General features: G+C 40.8%; 2 protein-coding genes across 2 annotated transcripts; both read left to right on the plus strand.

Annotated features, from left to right (window-relative positions):
• Positions 1–586: 586 nt before the first annotated feature.
• Positions 587–10,082, plus strand: LOC116676427 (inactive C-alpha-formylglycine-generating enzyme 2). Its single transcript, XM_032507535.1, has 9 exons — positions 587–820; positions 913–1,060; positions 5,770–5,884; positions 6,235–6,279; positions 6,391–6,541; positions 8,771–8,826; positions 9,271–9,355; positions 9,569–9,710; positions 9,833–10,082. The coding sequence occupies exons 1-9, from the start codon at positions 757–759 to the stop codon at positions 9,933–9,935; spliced, it is 909 nt and encodes a 302-aa protein (XP_032363426.1). The 5' UTR covers positions 587–756; the 3' UTR covers positions 9,936–10,082.
• A 2,425-nt stretch (positions 10,083–12,507) lies between these two features.
• On the plus strand, positions 12,508–17,522 carry LOC116676426 (BICD family-like cargo adapter 1). Its single transcript, XM_032507534.1, has 6 exons — positions 12,508–13,181; positions 13,803–13,922; positions 14,016–14,174; positions 15,327–15,403; positions 15,532–15,652; positions 16,583–17,522. Exons 1-6 carry the CDS (start codon positions 12,633–12,635, stop codon positions 16,937–16,939), a joined length of 1,383 nt encoding a protein of 460 aa, XP_032363425.1. The 5' UTR covers positions 12,508–12,632; the 3' UTR covers positions 16,940–17,522.
• Positions 17,523–18,705: the final 1,183 nt, after the last annotated feature.

Genomic DNA, 18,705 nt, shown 5'->3' on the forward strand with positions numbered 1-18,705 from the left:
CTCCTCCTTCGTTAGTAAAGTTCTACTTTCACCTGACTGTCAATTGCTGTGAAATTTTTTTTTTTATCAAATGTTCCAAGGGATTCATATGTGGTATTAATGGTATTATGTTCTTGACTCATTTTGACAATTGAACAGACTATTGTGCATGTAATGGCTTATACACTGAAATGATGCTGACAAGTTTTGGAGTGAACAACCATTAGACCGAGAATCAACAATCAGTTTAGATCAGCAAGATCTATTCACTTGGAAATTGTGCTAAATGTAGGCTACCTGTACTTAATCATTTGAAAGATGTACTGAGACATTGAGGCATGTACTTAGGCATTTGCAATTTGATGAAATGAATGAGAAATTCAATTCTGTTGTGAACAATTGCCAAGTAGTTTGGAGGTTTGTCCATGTTGTTTTGAGAATGTAATTTCTGTTTCAAGAAATGAGCCAAACCAATGGAGAAAAACTGTAATTTAGTCAAAGTCATATCAGACATGTGACGAAATCAATTTACTATAGATATATTCATACGATATCGTTAATCCAGGGGAAAAAAATACCTACAAAAAATAGAAGCGAACGCTTGGAGGAGCCTTTTGTTTTACACGGAACCTGTTTATCGTTGAACCATTTCTGTTGCGACGGTAAAATATGTCCGACGGAGAAATGAAACCATTTAATCGAAGTTTTGCTGCTAGTTAACTTTTAAACGTGAATACAGTGCTGTATACATAGCTTTATGTGCTCAATGTCGAACTAATGTCCAAAATGAACTTTAAAATCGCGTTCTTGATATCTGCGGTGTTTTTACTGGCAGAGGCGGGTAAGAAATCGCCTTTTTCTTTTCGGAAAAAACAGAAACATAAATTATATTACATGAAATTAACATGACCGAGATTTTATCCCGAGACACAGAAGCAGATGAGATGCTGAGTATACCAGGAGGAAAGATGACTATGGGAACCAGTGCAGCTGACGGGAGAGATGGAGAGGGCCCCACCAAGGAGGTTGAACTGCAGCCTTTTGAAATAGACAAATACCCTGTCACAAATGGCGATTTCAGGTAATACACGTTTGTAGTGATAAGTTAAAGAGTTGTAGTTTTACCTCCTGCCACCAGATGGCTGCAGATATGATGTACCCTCAAGATGTGTGTCGGTGCATTGGGAGTCATCAGAAGAAGAAGCAAATATGACGGTGTATCTGTATCCTCTGGACTCGTTGTGCTAATAAATAAGTTTAGTGATGAACCCAAGTTTCTTCATTAAGATAAGAAACATTACATGGTACCAGGAGTGGTCCGACAGAAGTCATGGAAAGTGTGAAACCGCCTGAACCTCTGAACTGAACGGGAAATGTGGACTGTGAATGGCGAACGTTCAAGCAACGATTCAACTTGTACCTGCAAGCACTGGGACTGGACACAAAGCCAGACGCGCGGAAAATAGCACTGCTTCTCACTGTCGCGGGACCTCAGGCTGTGGAGGTGTTTAATACGTTTGTGTTTGCTGAAAGAGATCACAAGGAACAGTTTGACAAAGTTGTGGAAAAGTTTGATGACCACTGTTCACCAAAGAGGAATGAGACATTCGAACGGTATGTGTTTAGATCCCGCATGCAATCGCAAACTGAAAGTTTTGATGCTTTTGTGACAGACTTGAAATTGAAAGCAAGAACATGTAACTTCGGAGAATTGAAAGACTCAATGATTCGTGACCAAATAGTGTTCGGAGTGCACGACAAAAAAGTGAGAGAGAGGTTACTGAGAGAGCCTGAATTAAAGTTGGCTGAGGCTATTAAAATTGGCAATGCGAGTGAGCTGGCTAAGCTGCATGCAAAAACATTCAGTGCACAGAAGGAACAGGAGAGTGCAACAGTGCCCGTAGCTCCAGTAAAACAAATGCAGAAATTGAAAAAAAACGAATAAACAACAAAATGTCACGGGGAAGTTTTCATGCAAAAGATGTGGCAATCAGCATGCACCAAAACAATGCCCTGCATTTGGGAAAATGTGTAGCAAATGCAAAGGGAAGAATCACTATGCTAAGCAATGCTTTTCCAAGGGGAAACAGAGTGGCAGTGAACAAGTCCACGCAGTGGAGGAAACAGAGCTAGATGATTCGTTCTTTGTCTGGATGGTAGCGCAAGCTGAAGACAGCATAGCAGCACAGCCAAAAGACATTGAACAGTGCACGAGTGCAACCTGTGCCAAAAAGGACAAGTGGATTGTGCCACTGGAGATAAACGGCGCAGTCATTCCGCTGAAGTTAGACACAGGGGCAAAGGCAAATTTAATCAGTGAGTGTGACATCAGAGCAATGAAGGTGAAACCACGCATCCACCCCAGCTCAGTGAAGCTTAAAGCCTACAATGGACATAACATTGACATAAAAGGCGCATGCAGACTGAAAGTGCAAGTTAAAGGAAAGGCGCACCACCTGATGTTTGTAGTTGTCCCGGAGGGACATGACTCATTATTAGGTGACACCGCATGTGAAAATTTAGGCTTCGTGAAGCGGGTTTACTGCATTAACAATATTAATAGTCAGACCAGTGTTGAGTCAATAGTGAACCAGTACCCAGACATCTTCAAGGGGTTTGGAGTTTTACCATTCACCTATAAGATACAATTGAAGGATGATGCACAGCCAGTCGTCCATGCTCCCAGGCGCGTTCCAGCTCCCCTACGAGAAAAGCTGAAACAAGAACTGGATAGAATGATGTCACTAGGTGTGATAAAGAAAGTGGAAGAGCCCACAGAATGGGTCAATTCGATGGTGTGTGTCAGAAAATCGAATGGAGAATTACGTGTGTGCATGGACCCAAAAGATCTGAATAACAACATAAAAAGAGAACATTATCAAATACCTACCAGAGATGAGATAACAAGCGAGATGGCCGGTGCCAAATACTTCAGTAAATTGGACGCCTCTCAAGGCTTCTGGCAGTTAAAACTGCATGAGGACAGCACAAAGTACTGCACTTTCAATACACCGTATGGGCGCTACTGCTTCCAGAGAATGCCTTTTGGCATATGCTCCGCTCCAGAAGTATTCCACAGAACGATGGAGCACATCATAGAGGGCATTGAAGGCGTGCGTGTGTATGTTGATGATCTGATCTTATGGGGATCCACACTTGAGCAACACAATGAACGACTCATCAAAGTGCTTCAGAGAGTCCAAAAGTATCAGCTGAAGCTGAACAGATCCAAGTGTCAGTTCGGAGTGAAGGAAATCACCTTTCTGGGTGACAAGCTGTCACCAGCCGGTGTTGAACCAGACGAAAGCAAAATTAAGGCAATACTGGAAATGCCAAGACCGGAAGACAAAAAGGTGTGCTGCGTGCATTGGGCATGATCAATTTCATTGGAAAATTCATTCCGAATTTATCCTCGAAGACTGTGCACCTAAGAGAGTTACTGCGTGAAAGGTGTGAGTTCGAGTGGACAGCTGAACATGAGGCAGAATGGTCCCGTTTGAAAACAACTCTCACAACAGAGCCAGTGTTGACATTTTTCGATCCATCAAACAGGACAAAGATATCCACCGACTCATCAAAGGATGGCATTGGAGCTGTTCTACTACAGGCATGTGGAGAAGACTGGAAGCCTGTCGCCTATGCGTCGAGAACGATGACAAGTGCTGAGTGCCGCTACGCTCAAATTGAAAAAGAGTGTTTGGGGCTGGTGTACGGGTTCCAGAAGTTCCATGGCTATGTGTATGGCCTGCCAAAGTTTGTAGCGGAGACAGACCATAAACCGCTAATAGCTATCATCAAGAAAAACCTCAGTGAAATGTCACCACGCATTCAAAGGCTCATGATGAAGCTACAACGCTATGACTTCGACCTGATTTATACACCTGGAAAGCACATAGTGTTAGCTGATGCTCTGTCTAGGGCAACCACACAGAGGGAGGAACAGGCCGGATGTTCCACGGAAAACGAAGTGAATCTTCATGTGAACCTGACCACTGAGACACTGCCCATAACGGACATGAAATCCAAGCTCATCGCTGATGAAACCAAGAAGGATGTCGTCCTGCAGAGAGTCATCCGGCTGATAAAAGAAGAGTGGCCACGGGGTGAGTGTCAACAATACTATAACATTAGAGGAGAGCTGAGCTTTGTTAATGGACTGCTGCTGCGAAAGAACAGAGTAGTCATTCCTCAGTCTCTGAGACCAGACATGCTGAAAAGATTACATGAAGGACATCTAGGCATGGAAAAGTGCAAGAGAAGGGCTAGAACCGCAATCTATTGGCCAGGTATAAATGCTGATATAGACAAAATGGTGTCAAGATGTGCTACATGTCTAAAACATCAAGCAAAGCAGCCAAAAGAGCCCATGGTAATCACAGAAATACCTGACGAGCCCTGGCAAAAAGTTGGGACTGATTTGTTTCACTTGGATGGAAAGAATTACCTGCTTGTAATCGACTACCTATCCAACTATCCAGAGATTGCGCTGCTCCCCAACATGTCAGCGGCCTGTGTGATTAAGCACATGAAATCTATCTTTGCCAGGCATGGGATTCCTCAAGTTGTGTACAGTGACAATGGCCCATCCTATAGCTGCAAAGAGTTTCAGGATTTTGCAAAAGAATATGACTTTTGTCATGTGACTTCTAGTCCCCTGTATGCTCAATCAAACGGAAAGGCAGAGAAAGGTGTGCATATAGTCAAGCAGCTGCTCAAGAAAGCACGAGAAAGTGATTCAGATCCATGCTTAGCTCTACTGAGTTATCGAGCTTCGCCTCTTGAGCATGGCCTGTCCCCTGCAGAAATTCTTATGGGACGCAGACTACGCACCACACTTCCATACACCTCTGAACAGAAACAGAAGGAAGTGAAACAAAAACAAAGACTTCTACAAAAAAGACAAAAAGCAAATTATGACAAGTCAACAAAGAGCTTAGTACCACTGGCTAGGCATGACACAGTAAGAATACATGATTCCAACACCTGGAGCAAGAAAGCAACTGTTCTTGAGGAAGTGAGTCCAAGATCTTACAACGTTAAAACCGAAGATGGTCAAGTCCTCAGGAGAAATCGACAGAGTCTACTCAAAACACAAGACACCTGGCAAGAACAGGCTGATGAAGATCCGCTGCGAGATCCAGGCTCCACAGCATCAGATGATCCACCACAGGATGTTCACCAGAGAGCTGTAGAGACTGACTTGCCAGTGTTGAGAAGGTCATCGCGCACTATCAAAGCACCTGACAGGCTGAATCTATAAGGACTATGGGCTATATCCTTTTCATTGAAATTTGGGTTAATGTTCATGTTGTTATCAAGTACTGTTAAGTTGAAAAAAAAAAAATAGTTCATAGTCATATATGAGTGCTAAAAGGAAATGATAATGCACAGATTCAAACTGCTTATAATAATTATAAAGATTGCTAGTATAAGATTGCTGGTAAAAGAGTTAATGTGCAATGTGTTCATCTCTAGGAAAAGGGGGATGTAGTGATAAGTTAAAGAGTTGTAGTTTTACCTCCTGCCACCAGATGGCTGCAGATATGATGTACCCTCAAGATGTGTGTCGGTGCATTGGGAGTCATCAGAAGAAGAAGCAAATATGACGGTGTATCTGTATCCTCTGGACTCGTTGTGCTAATAAATAAGTTTAGTGATGAACCCAAGTTTCTTCATTAAGATAAGAAACATTACAACGTTGAAACCCGATATCAGGAGGATTTTGATAAAGATTTAAAAAAAACAACAACTATATAACAAAGCCACTGACTTGGCCTTTATTCATCACAGAGACTTTGTGAGAGCGCAGAAGTACAAAACGGAAGCTGAGACGTTTGGTTGGAGTTTTGTGTTTCAGGATTTTGTGTCAGAAGAGCTGAAGAGCAAAGTCACACAGAGAATTGAGGTAGGCCTGGCTACAAATAGTAAGATGTAATGCTGTTACATGTTTGACATGTAATTCATATATCTGGGCTTTGAGCTGTTGGTCTGTTAAAAAATAAATAATAATACGACTTCCACTATTGGCGTTTTCACTATTTTTTTGACATTTTATAGTGTTAACAATTAATTAATTATTCAGAGGATAAATAGACCAGTCGATAACAAACTAAGTAATTAGAAAGATTACAAGAAACATTTGGCTGTTTGCTACACACACTGTGCACTATTGCAATACACTAGGTATAATTTATGATAGGAATCTTTGTAAGGTTGTCCTGTGAATAGCTGTGGACTCCTCTCTTTCCTCTCTAGTCTGCTCCTTGGTGGTTGCCTATAGAACGGGTGTTTTGGAGACAGGTGAGCTCATGAGTTTTACCTTGAATTCCTATCTTTTTTTATTTGTGTTTGTATATTTCCCAGCATGCCTTCATTGCCTGCCTTTCACTCATTTCACCCTCTGCTGTTCAGCCTGCAGGACCTGGTTCCAGCATTCGGGAACGCCTGAGCTTCCCGGTGGTTCAGGTGAGCTGGAATGACGCTCAGGCCTTCTGCCGGGGGAAGGGCAAGAGACTGCCTACTGAGGAGGAGTGGGAGTGGGCTGCACGAGGCGGGCTGCAAGGTACACAGTTTATACACTGAAAGCATAGAAGAAATACTGCATGTGCCACCAACAAAGGGTTGTATTTACTTGACAGTTTGTTCGTATCTACTAGGGGTGCACGATTCAGAAAATATCACGATTCAATTTGATATAGATTTTTAGGCTCAAGATTTGATTCAAAATCGATTCTCAATTATAAAAAAAAAAATTCACAGTTAGTAAATGTAATTACTTTCTCCATGTGATAGTATACACGCCATTACAAAACAAAAATGTACAAAAAAAACACTGTATATATATATATACACAGTATATAATTCCAAATGTGTTCATTCATAGTTTTGATGCTTTCAGTGATAATCTACAATGTAAATAGTCATGAAAATAAAGGAAACGCATTGAATAAGAAGGTGTATCCAAACTTTTGGCCTGTACTGTATATACAGTGGTGTGAAAAAGTGTTTGCCCCCTTCCTCATTTCCTGTTCCTTTGCATGTTTGTCACACTTAAGTGTTTCGGAACATCAAACCAATTTAAACAATAGTCAAGGACAACACAAGTAAACACAAAATGCAATTTGTAAATTAAGGTGTTTATTATTAAAGGTGAAAAAAAACAAACAATCCATCATGGCCCTGTGTGAAAAAGTGATTGCCCCCTAAACCTAATAACTGGTTGGGCCACCCTTAGCAGCAACAACTGCAACCAAGCGTTTGCGATAACGTGCAATGAAGCTTTTACAGCGTCCTGGAGGAATTTTGGCCCACTCATCTTTGCAGAATTGTCCTAATTCAGTTACATTAGAGGGTTTGAGCATGAACGGCCTTTATAAGGTCATACCACAACATCTCAATAGGATTCAGGTCAGGACTTTGGCTAGGCCACTCCAAAGTCTTCATTTTGTTTTTCTTCAGCCATTCGGTGGTGGACTTGCTGGTGTGTCTAGGATCATTGTCCTGCTGCAGAACCCAAGTTTGTTTCAGCTTGAGTACACGAACATTCTCCTTCAGGATCTCTTGGTAGACAGCAGAATTCATAGTTCCTTTTATCACGGCAAGTCTTCCAGGTCCTGAAGCAGCAAAACAGCCCCAGACCATCACACTACCACCACCATATTTTACTGTTGGTATAATGTTCCTTTTTAGGAAATGCAGTGTTCCTTCTACGCCAGATATACTTGGACACACACCTTCCAAAGAGTTCCACTTTTGTCTCATCGGTCCACAGAATGTTGTCCCAAAAGTCTTGGGGATCATCAAGATGTGTTGTGGAGAAATTGAGACGAGCTTTGATGTTCTTTTTGCTCAGCAGTGGTTTTCTCCTTGGAACTCTGCCATGCAGGCCATTTTTGCCCAGTCTTTTCCTGATGGTGGAAGCATGAACGCTGACCTTAACTGAGGCAAGTGAGGCCTGCAGTTCTTTGGACGTTGTTGTGGGGTCTTTTGTGACCTCTTGGATGAGTCGTCGCTGTGCTCTTGGGGAAATTTTGGGCGGCCGGCCACTCCTGGGAAGGTTCACCACTGTTCCATGTCTTTGCCATTTGTGGATAATGGCTCTCACTGTGGTTCGCTGGATTCCCAAAGCTTTGGAAATGGCTTTATAACCCTTTCCAGACTGATAGATCTCAAGTACTTTCTTTCTCAATTGTTCCTGAATTTCTTTGGGTCTCGGCATGATGTGTAGCTTTTAAGGATCTTCTGGTGGACCTTACTGTGTCAAGCAGCTCCTATTGAAGTGATGCCTTGATTGTGAACAGGTGTGGCAATAATCAGGCCTGGGTGTGGCTAGAGAAATTGAACTCAGGTGTGGACAACCACAGTTATAGTATGTTTTAACAAGGGGGGCAATCACTTTTTCACACAGGGCCATGATGGTTTGGAGTTTTTTTCACCTTTAATAATAAACACCTTCATTTACAAATTGCATTTTGTGTTTACTTGTGTTGTCCTTGACTATTGTTTAAATTGGTTTGATTTTCCGAAACACTTAAGTGTGACAAACATGCAAAGGAACAGGAAATGAGGAAGGGGCAAACACTTTTCACACCACTGTATATATATAATACATATATATCAACATAGATATATATATAGATATATATCTATATATATATGTTGATTTTGAATCTGTGGAGCTTTAATCGCGATGCAAATGTGAACTGATATTTTTGCACACCCCTAGTATCTACTCTTGACTAATGTCATTGTTTGCTGTCCTCGTAACGCTTCCCTCCCTCTTGTGATCAAGGTCGGACTTATCCGTGGGGAAACAAGTTCCAGGCCAACAGAACCAACCTGTGGCAGGTCAGCCTCCAACCATAATGCATGTTGCAGTAGCATAAGCACATGCTTTTGTCATCACAGGATGCTTTGACTCTGGATTTACTGAGACAGACACTGACGTGATAGTTTTCCACTCATTTCTTATGATACCACTTTCTTAGAGTTATACACATTTGGGTGCCAAACTAATTAAACCGTATCAGACCTAGCTACCCAAAGGTTATATGTGCTGCTGTTTTTTAATTGACTATGATGACATGCCTATATCAATAATTTGTATTAATTGAGATACTTCTTGAAAAATGCAGTGGTAAAAATTACATGTTTGGTGCAATTTTACACTTTATATCAATGAATACCAGCAGATATTCTAGACATATGAAACATGAAACATGAAAAAACATGTTCAGGTGAAAGTGCTGAAAACACATGTCTTCTAATAACTTTATTTTCTGTGTGTTTTAGGGATCGTTTCCAGATGAAGACACTGCAGAGGATGGATACCATGGTGTATCTCCTGTCACAGCATTTCCTCCTCAGAACAGTTATGGTAACTGTCCCGTAGTTAAATAAAAAAATGATGCAATCAATGATATATGATTAGAAGTGATACATGGTAACAAAGATCTTTTTAGTTTAAAGCAACAGAGTGAAATACATGTTACAAAACTGTTAAAACCCAAAAAGTCCAGAACTTTTAATAATATAAAGGTTTACTCTGGCTGTGTGTTTCTTAATACTATAAGAGCACTTTTTCCTGCAGGACTGTATGACATGATGGGAAACACATGGGAATGGACATCCACACCCTTCCCAGCAGCCCAACCAACGTATGTGCTGCGTGGTGGCTCCTGGATTGACACAGTGGATGGTTCAGCCAATCATAAGGCACGAATCACAACCAGGTGAGTTATTTATAAAAAAAAATAAAAAATAAAAAAATCACTGCATTTCTAGACTCTTGTGTCCACAGAGCAACTGTACGGTAGTCCCGAGTGATTGGGCGTTATGATTCTGTGTCCCGCAGGATGGGCAACACTCCTGACTCTGCCTCCGATAACCTGGGATTCAGGTGTGCTGCCGGCGATGGACAGATACAAGGGAAGACAAAAGACAAAACTGAACTGTAGCACCAAACTGGAAGTTAAAATAATAATGATCTTTTGAACCGAACAAAGAACAAGAAAAAAAGCAAAGGACCAATTAAGTATCAATGACTAACAATGAGTTTTAATGAATAATGATGGTGACAGAAAGATGCGAGGGTAGAAACAAACTGTATTCCTCCCATGGAGAACTTCGATTTTTTTTGTATCAAATTGAAGAATAGGAACAAACATGATAACTAACATTTAAGAAATAAATTGTTTTGCAAAAAAAAAAAAAGTCCTTTGTAATTGTTTTTCTGTAACGTAGTTATACTCCAAAACAATAAGAATATAATGGCGATAATCTATGGGCATGACTGAAGAGACTTGTTGTTTCTCTCTAATTTCACTAAATGGAAGAAATAGGACACTCTTTGACTGTCATTGGCAGCTCCTTCTACACGCTGGGATCTGTCTTTTGTTGAGCATTTTTATGTGACTGGAGAGTAAATCGGCCCGTCGGTTTAGTCACAGCCTCTTACAATACCGTCTTTGTCTTTTTGTTTCTTTCTCATCCTTAATGTCCAGCTGAGACTGACTCATTCTGTTAAACACCACAGACGAGAAGCTTTTTTTAATGTTTATTTTTGTATTTTTTTTTAACCCTTGTGTTGTCCTCCCGTCCACCAGGAATTTGTTGTCCTGGGTCAAAAGTTTAGAAAAATCTTTTTTGGCACTTTTTTAAAATTTGTGGTCAACAAACCAAATTTATCTGACAAAAAACAAAAAGCAGGGATTATGAAATATTTTTGACTAAGTTGAGATTGGAGACTGGTATCTGGTATGTGTTTCAAATTCTATAAAATGTAATAAAATACCCAAAATTAAATTGAAGTTATCATCAATCAAAGAATGTTGCATGCATAAGGTGCATGCATCAATGTTATTCTGGGTAATTTGTAAGAAACACATATTTCTGATGTAAAAAACCTTTAGAAAAGGGTTTATTTTGACCCGAGGACAACACAAGGGTTAAGATTATTTTTTGGGGCATTTTTTCCCTTCATTGGATAGTGACAGCGGATAGACCGGAAAGGTGGGAGAGAGATGGAGGACGACACGCAGCAAAGGGCTACAAGTCGGACTCAAACCTGGGCCTCAGGACTCAGCCCACATGGGGTGCACGCTCTTACTGGGTGAGCAAGAGGCCGCCCCAAGAAGTTTAAAAAAAAATCTAAACTCCAGTTATATTTAACTAATAAGTAACTGTATATAATTGAGTACTTTTGAGTTGGCCACATAATATAGATAATATGCAAGTGTTTATAGTGACATTGACAAATGTTCACAAAAAGGCCAAATCAGAGCTGGCACTTTTGTTCTTTTAACATACAGAATGTGATTAGTGTTACAACTATTGTAACATGTAGTTTTTCTACACAAAAAAAGCTAATTGGAGTGCTTCATTTTTTAAATTTCTTTTTAATAATAATGACACCAAAGGTCATGACACTAAATTACTTGCTGGGATATAATACATATACAATAACACATATACTATAACAACACCTTATCTATAAATACTGGCACAGAGTTTCCCACATGCTCTTATTCATACACCACAAACGTGAACCACTTCCTGCGGCTGGATAATCACAAAACATGTACACAGCCAAGTGAAGAACGTCATACTCATGACTATGACTGTGTTATAGTCTAGTAGCCAACTAGGTGAACCCGGAAATGTTGAGTACACCAAAGTTTTTTTGCAGAAATGTGAAGTATGGGTCCCCAGTAGACAGAAATTGCTGGACGCTAATTTGCATATGTTGAGCGATTTGCTTACTTAGCATAATTGGCATTATTAGCTTAATCGTCCAGTTTGACCACATATTTTGCACTTTATGGCCGATATTAAGCTGGCAGAATATTATGTGGCTCTCTGGAACAAGGAAACACTGTATACAGGGAAAATCGTTGTTGAATTTACTGTAAAAAAAAATAACTGATAATTGTGGTGGTAGTTATTCTTTGGCTGCAATCTTCAATCAACTCCCATGAAAATAATAACTTGATACCTCCTCTTGTGGTCCATGCAGCACAAATACATTGCCAAGTTTTTAGTTATAAAATGAGACATGTTGATGTGTCACTCATCTCTGCTCATGTATGTGGGAGATTTGTCACCAAAAATCACCGTCTAAGCTCAACTGTTCGGAATGAGTACAACTGGTGTTTTCCCCGACGCATTTTAATTCCAAAAATAAATTAAGTAGGCAATCCTAGACTTTACCTGACTGTAAACTACTTCATCTGTTTTCTCTGGTTACTGGCTTTATCCCCCTGCTCTGTATATTTGCGTTGCTTGATAAAAGTGGTTTAAATCAGGTATCACGTTTCAAAGGATCAAAAGCCCTCCTCCCTCTGTTCCCCTGCAGCTCTGGTATGTTTGCACATCATGTGTTTGTGTAGCAACTGAAAAGGAGGAGGAGGAAGAGAAACTACACAGGCAACATGAAGCCACTGCCTCCATTGACATCAGATCATGACATGTCACTTCCTTGTGAAGACGCACGCATGCAATTCAAGAAAAACGAGTTTGGAGACATTCTGCTAAGTCACCCTCCCTCCTGTCTTTCTGTCTACCTCTCTCTCTTTTGTGTTTATATAAATCCTGACAGTATCTCCCGATGGTTGAATTGACTTTTTCCTCTGCCTGTGACTTCTTCCAAGCTGATCATGGACTATGCTCAGTCTTTCTCAACCCTCAACGAGAGGCTGAGACCTAAAATAACAAAAAGTGAACAGCTCTCCTCCTCTCTGAACAGGCTGGAGGAGAAACAGCTGAACATGTCGCACAGGAGCAAATCCTCATCTTACCGACCCACAGTTCTGCCAACAGAGCCCGAACTAAAAGACTCTGTGGCCACAACAGAACCAGAAGATCCAGAGAAACCTGAAGACAACTATGAGCAGGAAGATTTGGTCTCCGATGAAGAAAATTGTACTGATCGGTTAAACAACTCATGTCTCATCACTGAGTTCAGTTTAAAAGATTTTGAAAAAGAGGAACCGGTTGATGATAACAGAAACACATGCTTGCCTGAGGAGAAACAAAATCCCGGTGAGCTGATCTCGAAGGGGACAGGTGATTCCTCAGAGTCAGAAGCTGTGGACGGTGAAGGTGGCAGCTCCTTCCAGAAGAACATGAACTGGACTTTACCAGACCTGATCAACAGTGGCAGGCCGCTAAACCGGCGTCGGACATTGGGACACGTCTCAGACACAGTAGGATACCATTCTTGATATGTCTGTGTGTTTAAATTGAGGTAGAGGTTGTTAAGTTTCCTGGAAAGTCTTTCTTTTACAGTGCATTATCTTTATCTGCTTGTCACACAAAAAACCTGTTTTGTATTTACAAAAAGCAACAAAGATGCAAAGTTGTTTTGCAGAATGCCAAAAAATCACATACTGCAACATAATTAAGTATGATCAAAATGAGTTTGATGCTCTAACGTCATAGCGCAGTAAACTTAGTGTACAGACAACAGCTTTTATGATTTTACAGCCGATGATAACAGGGTTTGATTTGTGGTTATGATGAAAACAGTGTTGGTGGGAAATGTTTTGTGCCTCATACTTCATATTAATAACTTTCTTCACACAGTCATCTTGGTGTGTCTGAGTGTGTTACTGTAAATGTGTTCATTTGTAAATATTTGCAGTGTTTGCATGTGCTAAGTAACGCCTCAGCCAGTCTACAGTTTCACTCAGGAATCCATATTAGCAGTTTCTGTTTACATTGTGTACACGCCACAAGGTTGTACTTTCTGTGTGCAGGCCTACAATTATCTACACTGCAAAAAGTGATGGCTTGTCAAAATGTACTGGTATATTTATTGTTTGCAGCTTAAAGAAGTGCGCAGAGAGGTGGAGCTGTCTCGGAGACGAAGTATCAGGCTTAAGGCGCAGGTGGACAAACTGCAGGAGAGCAGTGAGGGACCGGGATGGAGCCAACACAGAGAGAAGGTAAACCATACACAGAGTACCAGGACATCTGTAGTACATCTGCAGAACTCTGCAGGATTGCTATGATTTCTTTCTGTCCATTTTTTATCCCAGGTCACAGAGGAAGTTCTGTCCATACTGGGGCTACTGCGCCCGCTGACAAAGTTACAGTTCAGTCTACCTGAACCCTCTAATGGTGTAAACCGCCTGGACGCTTCCCTGAGCCAGCTGCAGAATGTGGCCCGCGAACTGGCTATTAGTCACACCAAACAGGTTAAGGCAACACCCGCTCAGTTAAAGCTCCTTACCCTCATCATGTCAATCTGTTTTTTGTTGATCCAGTGTCCAGTGAGTAAAATTTGTAGTTGTTCATTATCAAAATCTGTGTTGCCCGTTCCAGAATTTAAATATTTACCACCACCATCAATTCCAATTCCTATTTGCTTGAAATAGTACATTGGCATTTGCATGAACTGGGGTAGACACTCCATATTCATGCCCCATCTTGAAATACGTGTGCAGGTAATGGACACACAGGACATACTGCTCTGCCTTTCGCGTTTTACGCTGTCACAAAATAAACTCACAGGTGCTGCTAATGGTGCCAATGGGTATCGTCGCTTCCCAGTTTGAAGAAGGAAACATGGCGGATCACATGTATTCAAAATCCAAATTTCAGGAACAGGAGTGTTCTTCTTCGCCCCAGAAATGGAAAAGTATATTGAAAAGAGCAAGAAACAGGCTTTTTGAAGCGTGAAGGCTACCGTAGCTGTAACATTACTTTAAACAGCGTGGCACAAGAGAGTTGACTGCGATATATGATCTCAACGCTAGACGGGAGAAAGTCCAACACATTGAACCTTTTAGTGGGCATGCTACCCAGAACAATGTTTGCTTTGCCCGTACAAGTGGAACTAAAGCACAGATTTACACGCAAAAAGTTTTGATTGGCAATTTCTATCTAAAATTTGACTTCATTAACTTGCAATAAGTAGAGGCATCTTCCCTATTTAAACATGTATTTACCTGCAAATTATAAAAGACTCAGTAATACATGTTTGGCAACACAGAAAGGAATTTATTTCGTCAACAAGATAGGTTATCCTGGGAGCATTAAAACAAGCCCGGAGCATGCATAATTATTAAAGCTCACGCGGGAGGCTCATGATGACGCGTCTTCCTCATTGTTAAGGTTTTAAAGCTCAACTATGTGGCCCGACCGGTAAGGGACAGTATCAGTGATCTGAGTCTTTCTAGTTTTACTGTAAGTAAGAGTATGTCAAAAGGTGTGTGACTGATGGTGGGATTAGATCAGAATCCTGTAAAAAAGGCGGGAGAGAGAAAGTGACGTCTGTGAGGTTAGAGGCAGAAAATAACGAGTTGTGGCTAAACATAACCTTCCTCTCGTGCTTGTTTATTTAAAAGTTTAAATCTGGAGAAAGAGCAGAGGACAGTGCTGTTCTGCAGCAGGCGTTACGGGACAGAGATGGGGCCATAGAGAAGTGAGTACACACAGTCACCTCCTCCATGTAACAAATTAACGAAGATTTAAGGGGTGGAAAAAGGAAGCTGGAGACATACAGTAGAGCTATTTTAAAGAATGTGTCATTCCTTCTGTCGTGCTGTGCAGGAAGAAGGCAATGGAGGCCGAGCTGCTGCGGAGTAAAACGGAGATGATGTTGCTAAACAACCAGCTGCTGGAGGCTGTACAGAAACGTCTGGAGCTGGCAGTGGAGCTTGACACCTGGAAGGTAAAACCTGAGACAGGGTTAATGTTCAGCAGAGACAAAAACAGTGAATAAACTGAACAGGAAATGGTGTAATCACTGAACTTTTAAATACAAATGAAATATGGAGTCACATTGAGCAACATACTGACAGGGTGAGAAGTCTTGAAAAGTAGGACACAGAGCTCACACCCACACCAACACATAATTAGAGTTAATTACACATGTTTGATTCAGAACTCTGCAAATGTTCAGCTGTAAAACGCACAAAACAAACTCCATTCAAAATTCACACTCATTACATTCAGCACATGGAGTGAAGGCAATAACTGCCAGCTGGTATCCTGCCGCAGTGTTTGGGCCTCAGGCCCATGTGTTCATCTGGTGAGAGCCTCGCTCCCTCTAGGTTACATTGAAACTACTCTGAACTTTGCAAGTGTCGTCAAGTTTACTGGATAATTGTGGAATAATATTTTAAATCACTATTACACACAATTCATAAACAGCTTTTTTCAGTGATTCTCATAACTGATATCATTATTGGTCCTATTAGCTAAACGACTGAAAAATGAATTCCTCAAACAGGCTCCTTTATGACTCTGTGCACACTTAACCATTCATTTGTAATCTCACAATGGAAAACTGAAATATAAATTTGGCATGAATAAAAAATTAAATGACCCCCCCTGCTCAAAAATACATATATCCCTTTTCATACCACCTCTCTTACCAAAATATTTTGTACAATCTTTTTCACCAGTGGTACTCAGTGTATGTTGCTCTGAAAAACAGCCACATAAAAGATAAATAAAACTGATATGAAATTCATACTTACTGGTTTCGAATCTGGATAATTACCAAATTGTTCCTTTCTCTCATCAGTTTGTAGATTTTAAGTTGCAGATTTTCTGTATTTCTTGTTCTCTGACAAATGTTAGTTCTCCTTTGACTCAGGAGGACGTTCGGCTGATCATCCACCAGCAGCTGCAGAGTCAGCAGCAGGCCGAGCAGGCCCAGAAGAAGCCTTCCCGCCTGGGCATCCTGAGGAGAACCAACAAACTGCCCATCCAACGGCCAACCAACTTCCCTTTGTCTACACCTGCACCTCCCACAACCAACTCCAACCAAATCTTTATCCCCAGAGCTGTTGTTTCCGCTGCTCCCAGCACGCTTCCCTCCACTGGCACCCAACGCAACTGGAGGGACAAACTGAAGTGGCCCAAGACCGGTCGTCAAGGAGACGAGGATGCAGCGGGGCAGGAGTCAGAGGGCAGGGGTGACAACAGCTTCCAGGTCGTATCCCTCGATTGAAACAGTAATCATTTTTGCACTGAGTACTTAAATTATGATGCACAACGCTCATGTCTAACAATTTAAAGTCCCCCTCCAGTTATTACTGTTTTTTCCTTATTGTCGCTTTGTTGTTTGACCACATGATGTATGTGCTTGTTTAAAATCAGAGTTTAACATGTGTACGTACAAGCATGGTTTGTGACATTACAGCTAGTAGCCAATCGTGGTCCAGCATGCAACTTACACAAGTGTGATGTGGAAACACTGAGAATGGACTTTTCATCTAGAGTCCAGCAGTTAAATCTCTGAAATGAACAATATTTATATATTGGTTTTTCCAATGTTGAAGGAGTAAATGTAATTTTGAATGAAATGAAATCTCTTTGTGGACCATATTATACAAATCATTATTCCAAGCAGATAATATTTCTTGTCTTAAAAACATGTCTGGAGGGGATATTTCATGTATTCGTGGGAAAACATGCTTTCAGAGGTCTACGCTCTAAGTGTCCTTCTAATTTAGTACTGTAACACTTGAATGCCTGAATAATGTCATGTTGTGAATACGTCAAATTACTATGCAAAAGCACCTTCAAACCTCTTCCCGAGTCTGACTGCAGTTTGTCACTCCACCACTTTAGATCCTTTGTCTGCACTTTTTCTCGTTGCATTTAAAAAAGGTGTGCTAAGCAACGTCACGTTTTTTTAAGCTACAACAATTTGTCACATACAGCAAACATCTCACTATCTTCCTGTCCCCTGAACACACTCAAAGAAAAAAAAGGTGGTCTCTTTAGACAGCCCAGGCTCCACAAAAGGCAACAAAAACAAACTGTGCCAACTGCACCACGAACCATGACAAACAGAGTTCCAGCCTATAACTGACAAGGAGTTGGTTGAGCCATCACTGCAGCAGCGTTAGCACGTAGGCTTCTTCCAAAATGTGCGTTCATGACTCAACCAACACCTTCTTGGCGGTTATAGGCTGGAACATGTTTGTTATGTTTGGTGGTGAAGGTTGGCGTGGTTTGTTTTTGTTGCTGTTTGTGGAGGCTGGGCTTTCTACAGAAACCGCATTTTTTTACAGCGTGTTCAGGGGACAGGCAGCTGGCTGATGGTGAGGGTATGTTTGCTGTAAGTAACAAAAAATGTGGAAGCCTAAAAAACATATGACAAGTGCTTAGAGCACCTTTAACATTAAAAAGAAAGAATAAACTTTGTCACAGATTTGTAATTTTATTGTATAATATCAGTTTGTATATTTTCAATAATATATAATTCACTCCTATATTCTTCTTTCCCACATTTAAAATGTATATGACATTATCTGGACTGAGTGCCAACATTGTGACAATGTTTTCAACAAATTGAGATGACTATAGCACAGCAAAGTTACAGCTGATGACAAGAGAAAAGGCATGCTCATAGAGAAACAATAAACAATCCCAATAACAGATAATTAGTATAACAGATTTTTAGTGCGATTGAATAAATTCACTGTTCTATATAATTTAAAACACTACAGAAGCTGAAGGGCCTGCAATCAAACCACACCCAACAATCTCTCTATTCATATTGTGCAACAAGACAAATCGGTCCTGTGGTTGAGGATGAGTGGGAGCTCCTCCACTAACTAAAGCGTTACAAAAAAAAAAAAAAACATAAGGAGAGTTTAACTCATCTAAATTCTAATAATTTAAAGCCATTCAGACTTCTGTATTCCCATGAAACAAACGTAAAACATTGCGTGTTGTAAACATCTGGTGCTATGAAAGGATACATCC

This window comes from Etheostoma spectabile, unplaced genomic scaffold (genome assembly GCF_008692095.1).
Source record: "Etheostoma spectabile isolate EspeVRDwgs_2016 unplaced genomic scaffold, UIUC_Espe_1.0 scaffold00003142, whole genome shotgun sequence".
In the NCBI taxonomy this organism is placed as follows: domain Eukaryota; kingdom Metazoa; phylum Chordata; class Actinopteri; order Perciformes; family Percidae; genus Etheostoma; species Etheostoma spectabile.

Bases quoted from the DNA above. Each gene is read 5' to 3' on its own strand.
- LOC116676426 (XM_032507534.1), top strand. From the start codon at position 12,633: ATGGACTATGCTCAGTCTTTCTCAACCCTCAACGAGAGGCTGAGACCT. The intron at 13,182-13,802 runs GTAGGATACCAT...TATTGTTTGCAG, and splicing joins TGGGACACGTCTCAGACACA to CTTAAAGAAGTGCGCAGAGA. The intron at 15,404-15,531 runs GTGAGTACACAC...CGTGCTGTGCAG, and splicing joins AGAGATGGGGCCATAGAGAA to GAAGAAGGCAATGGAGGCCG.
- LOC116676427 (XM_032507535.1), top strand. From the start codon at position 757: ATGTCCAAAATGAACTTTAAAATCGCGTTCTTGATATCTGCGGTGTTT. The intron at 6,280-6,390 runs GTGAGCTCATGA...TCTGCTGTTCAG, and splicing joins AACGGGTGTTTTGGAGACAG to CCTGCAGGACCTGGTTCCAG. The intron at 8,827-9,270 runs GTCAGCCTCCAA...TGTGTGTTTTAG, and splicing joins ACAGAACCAACCTGTGGCAG to GGATCGTTTCCAGATGAAGA.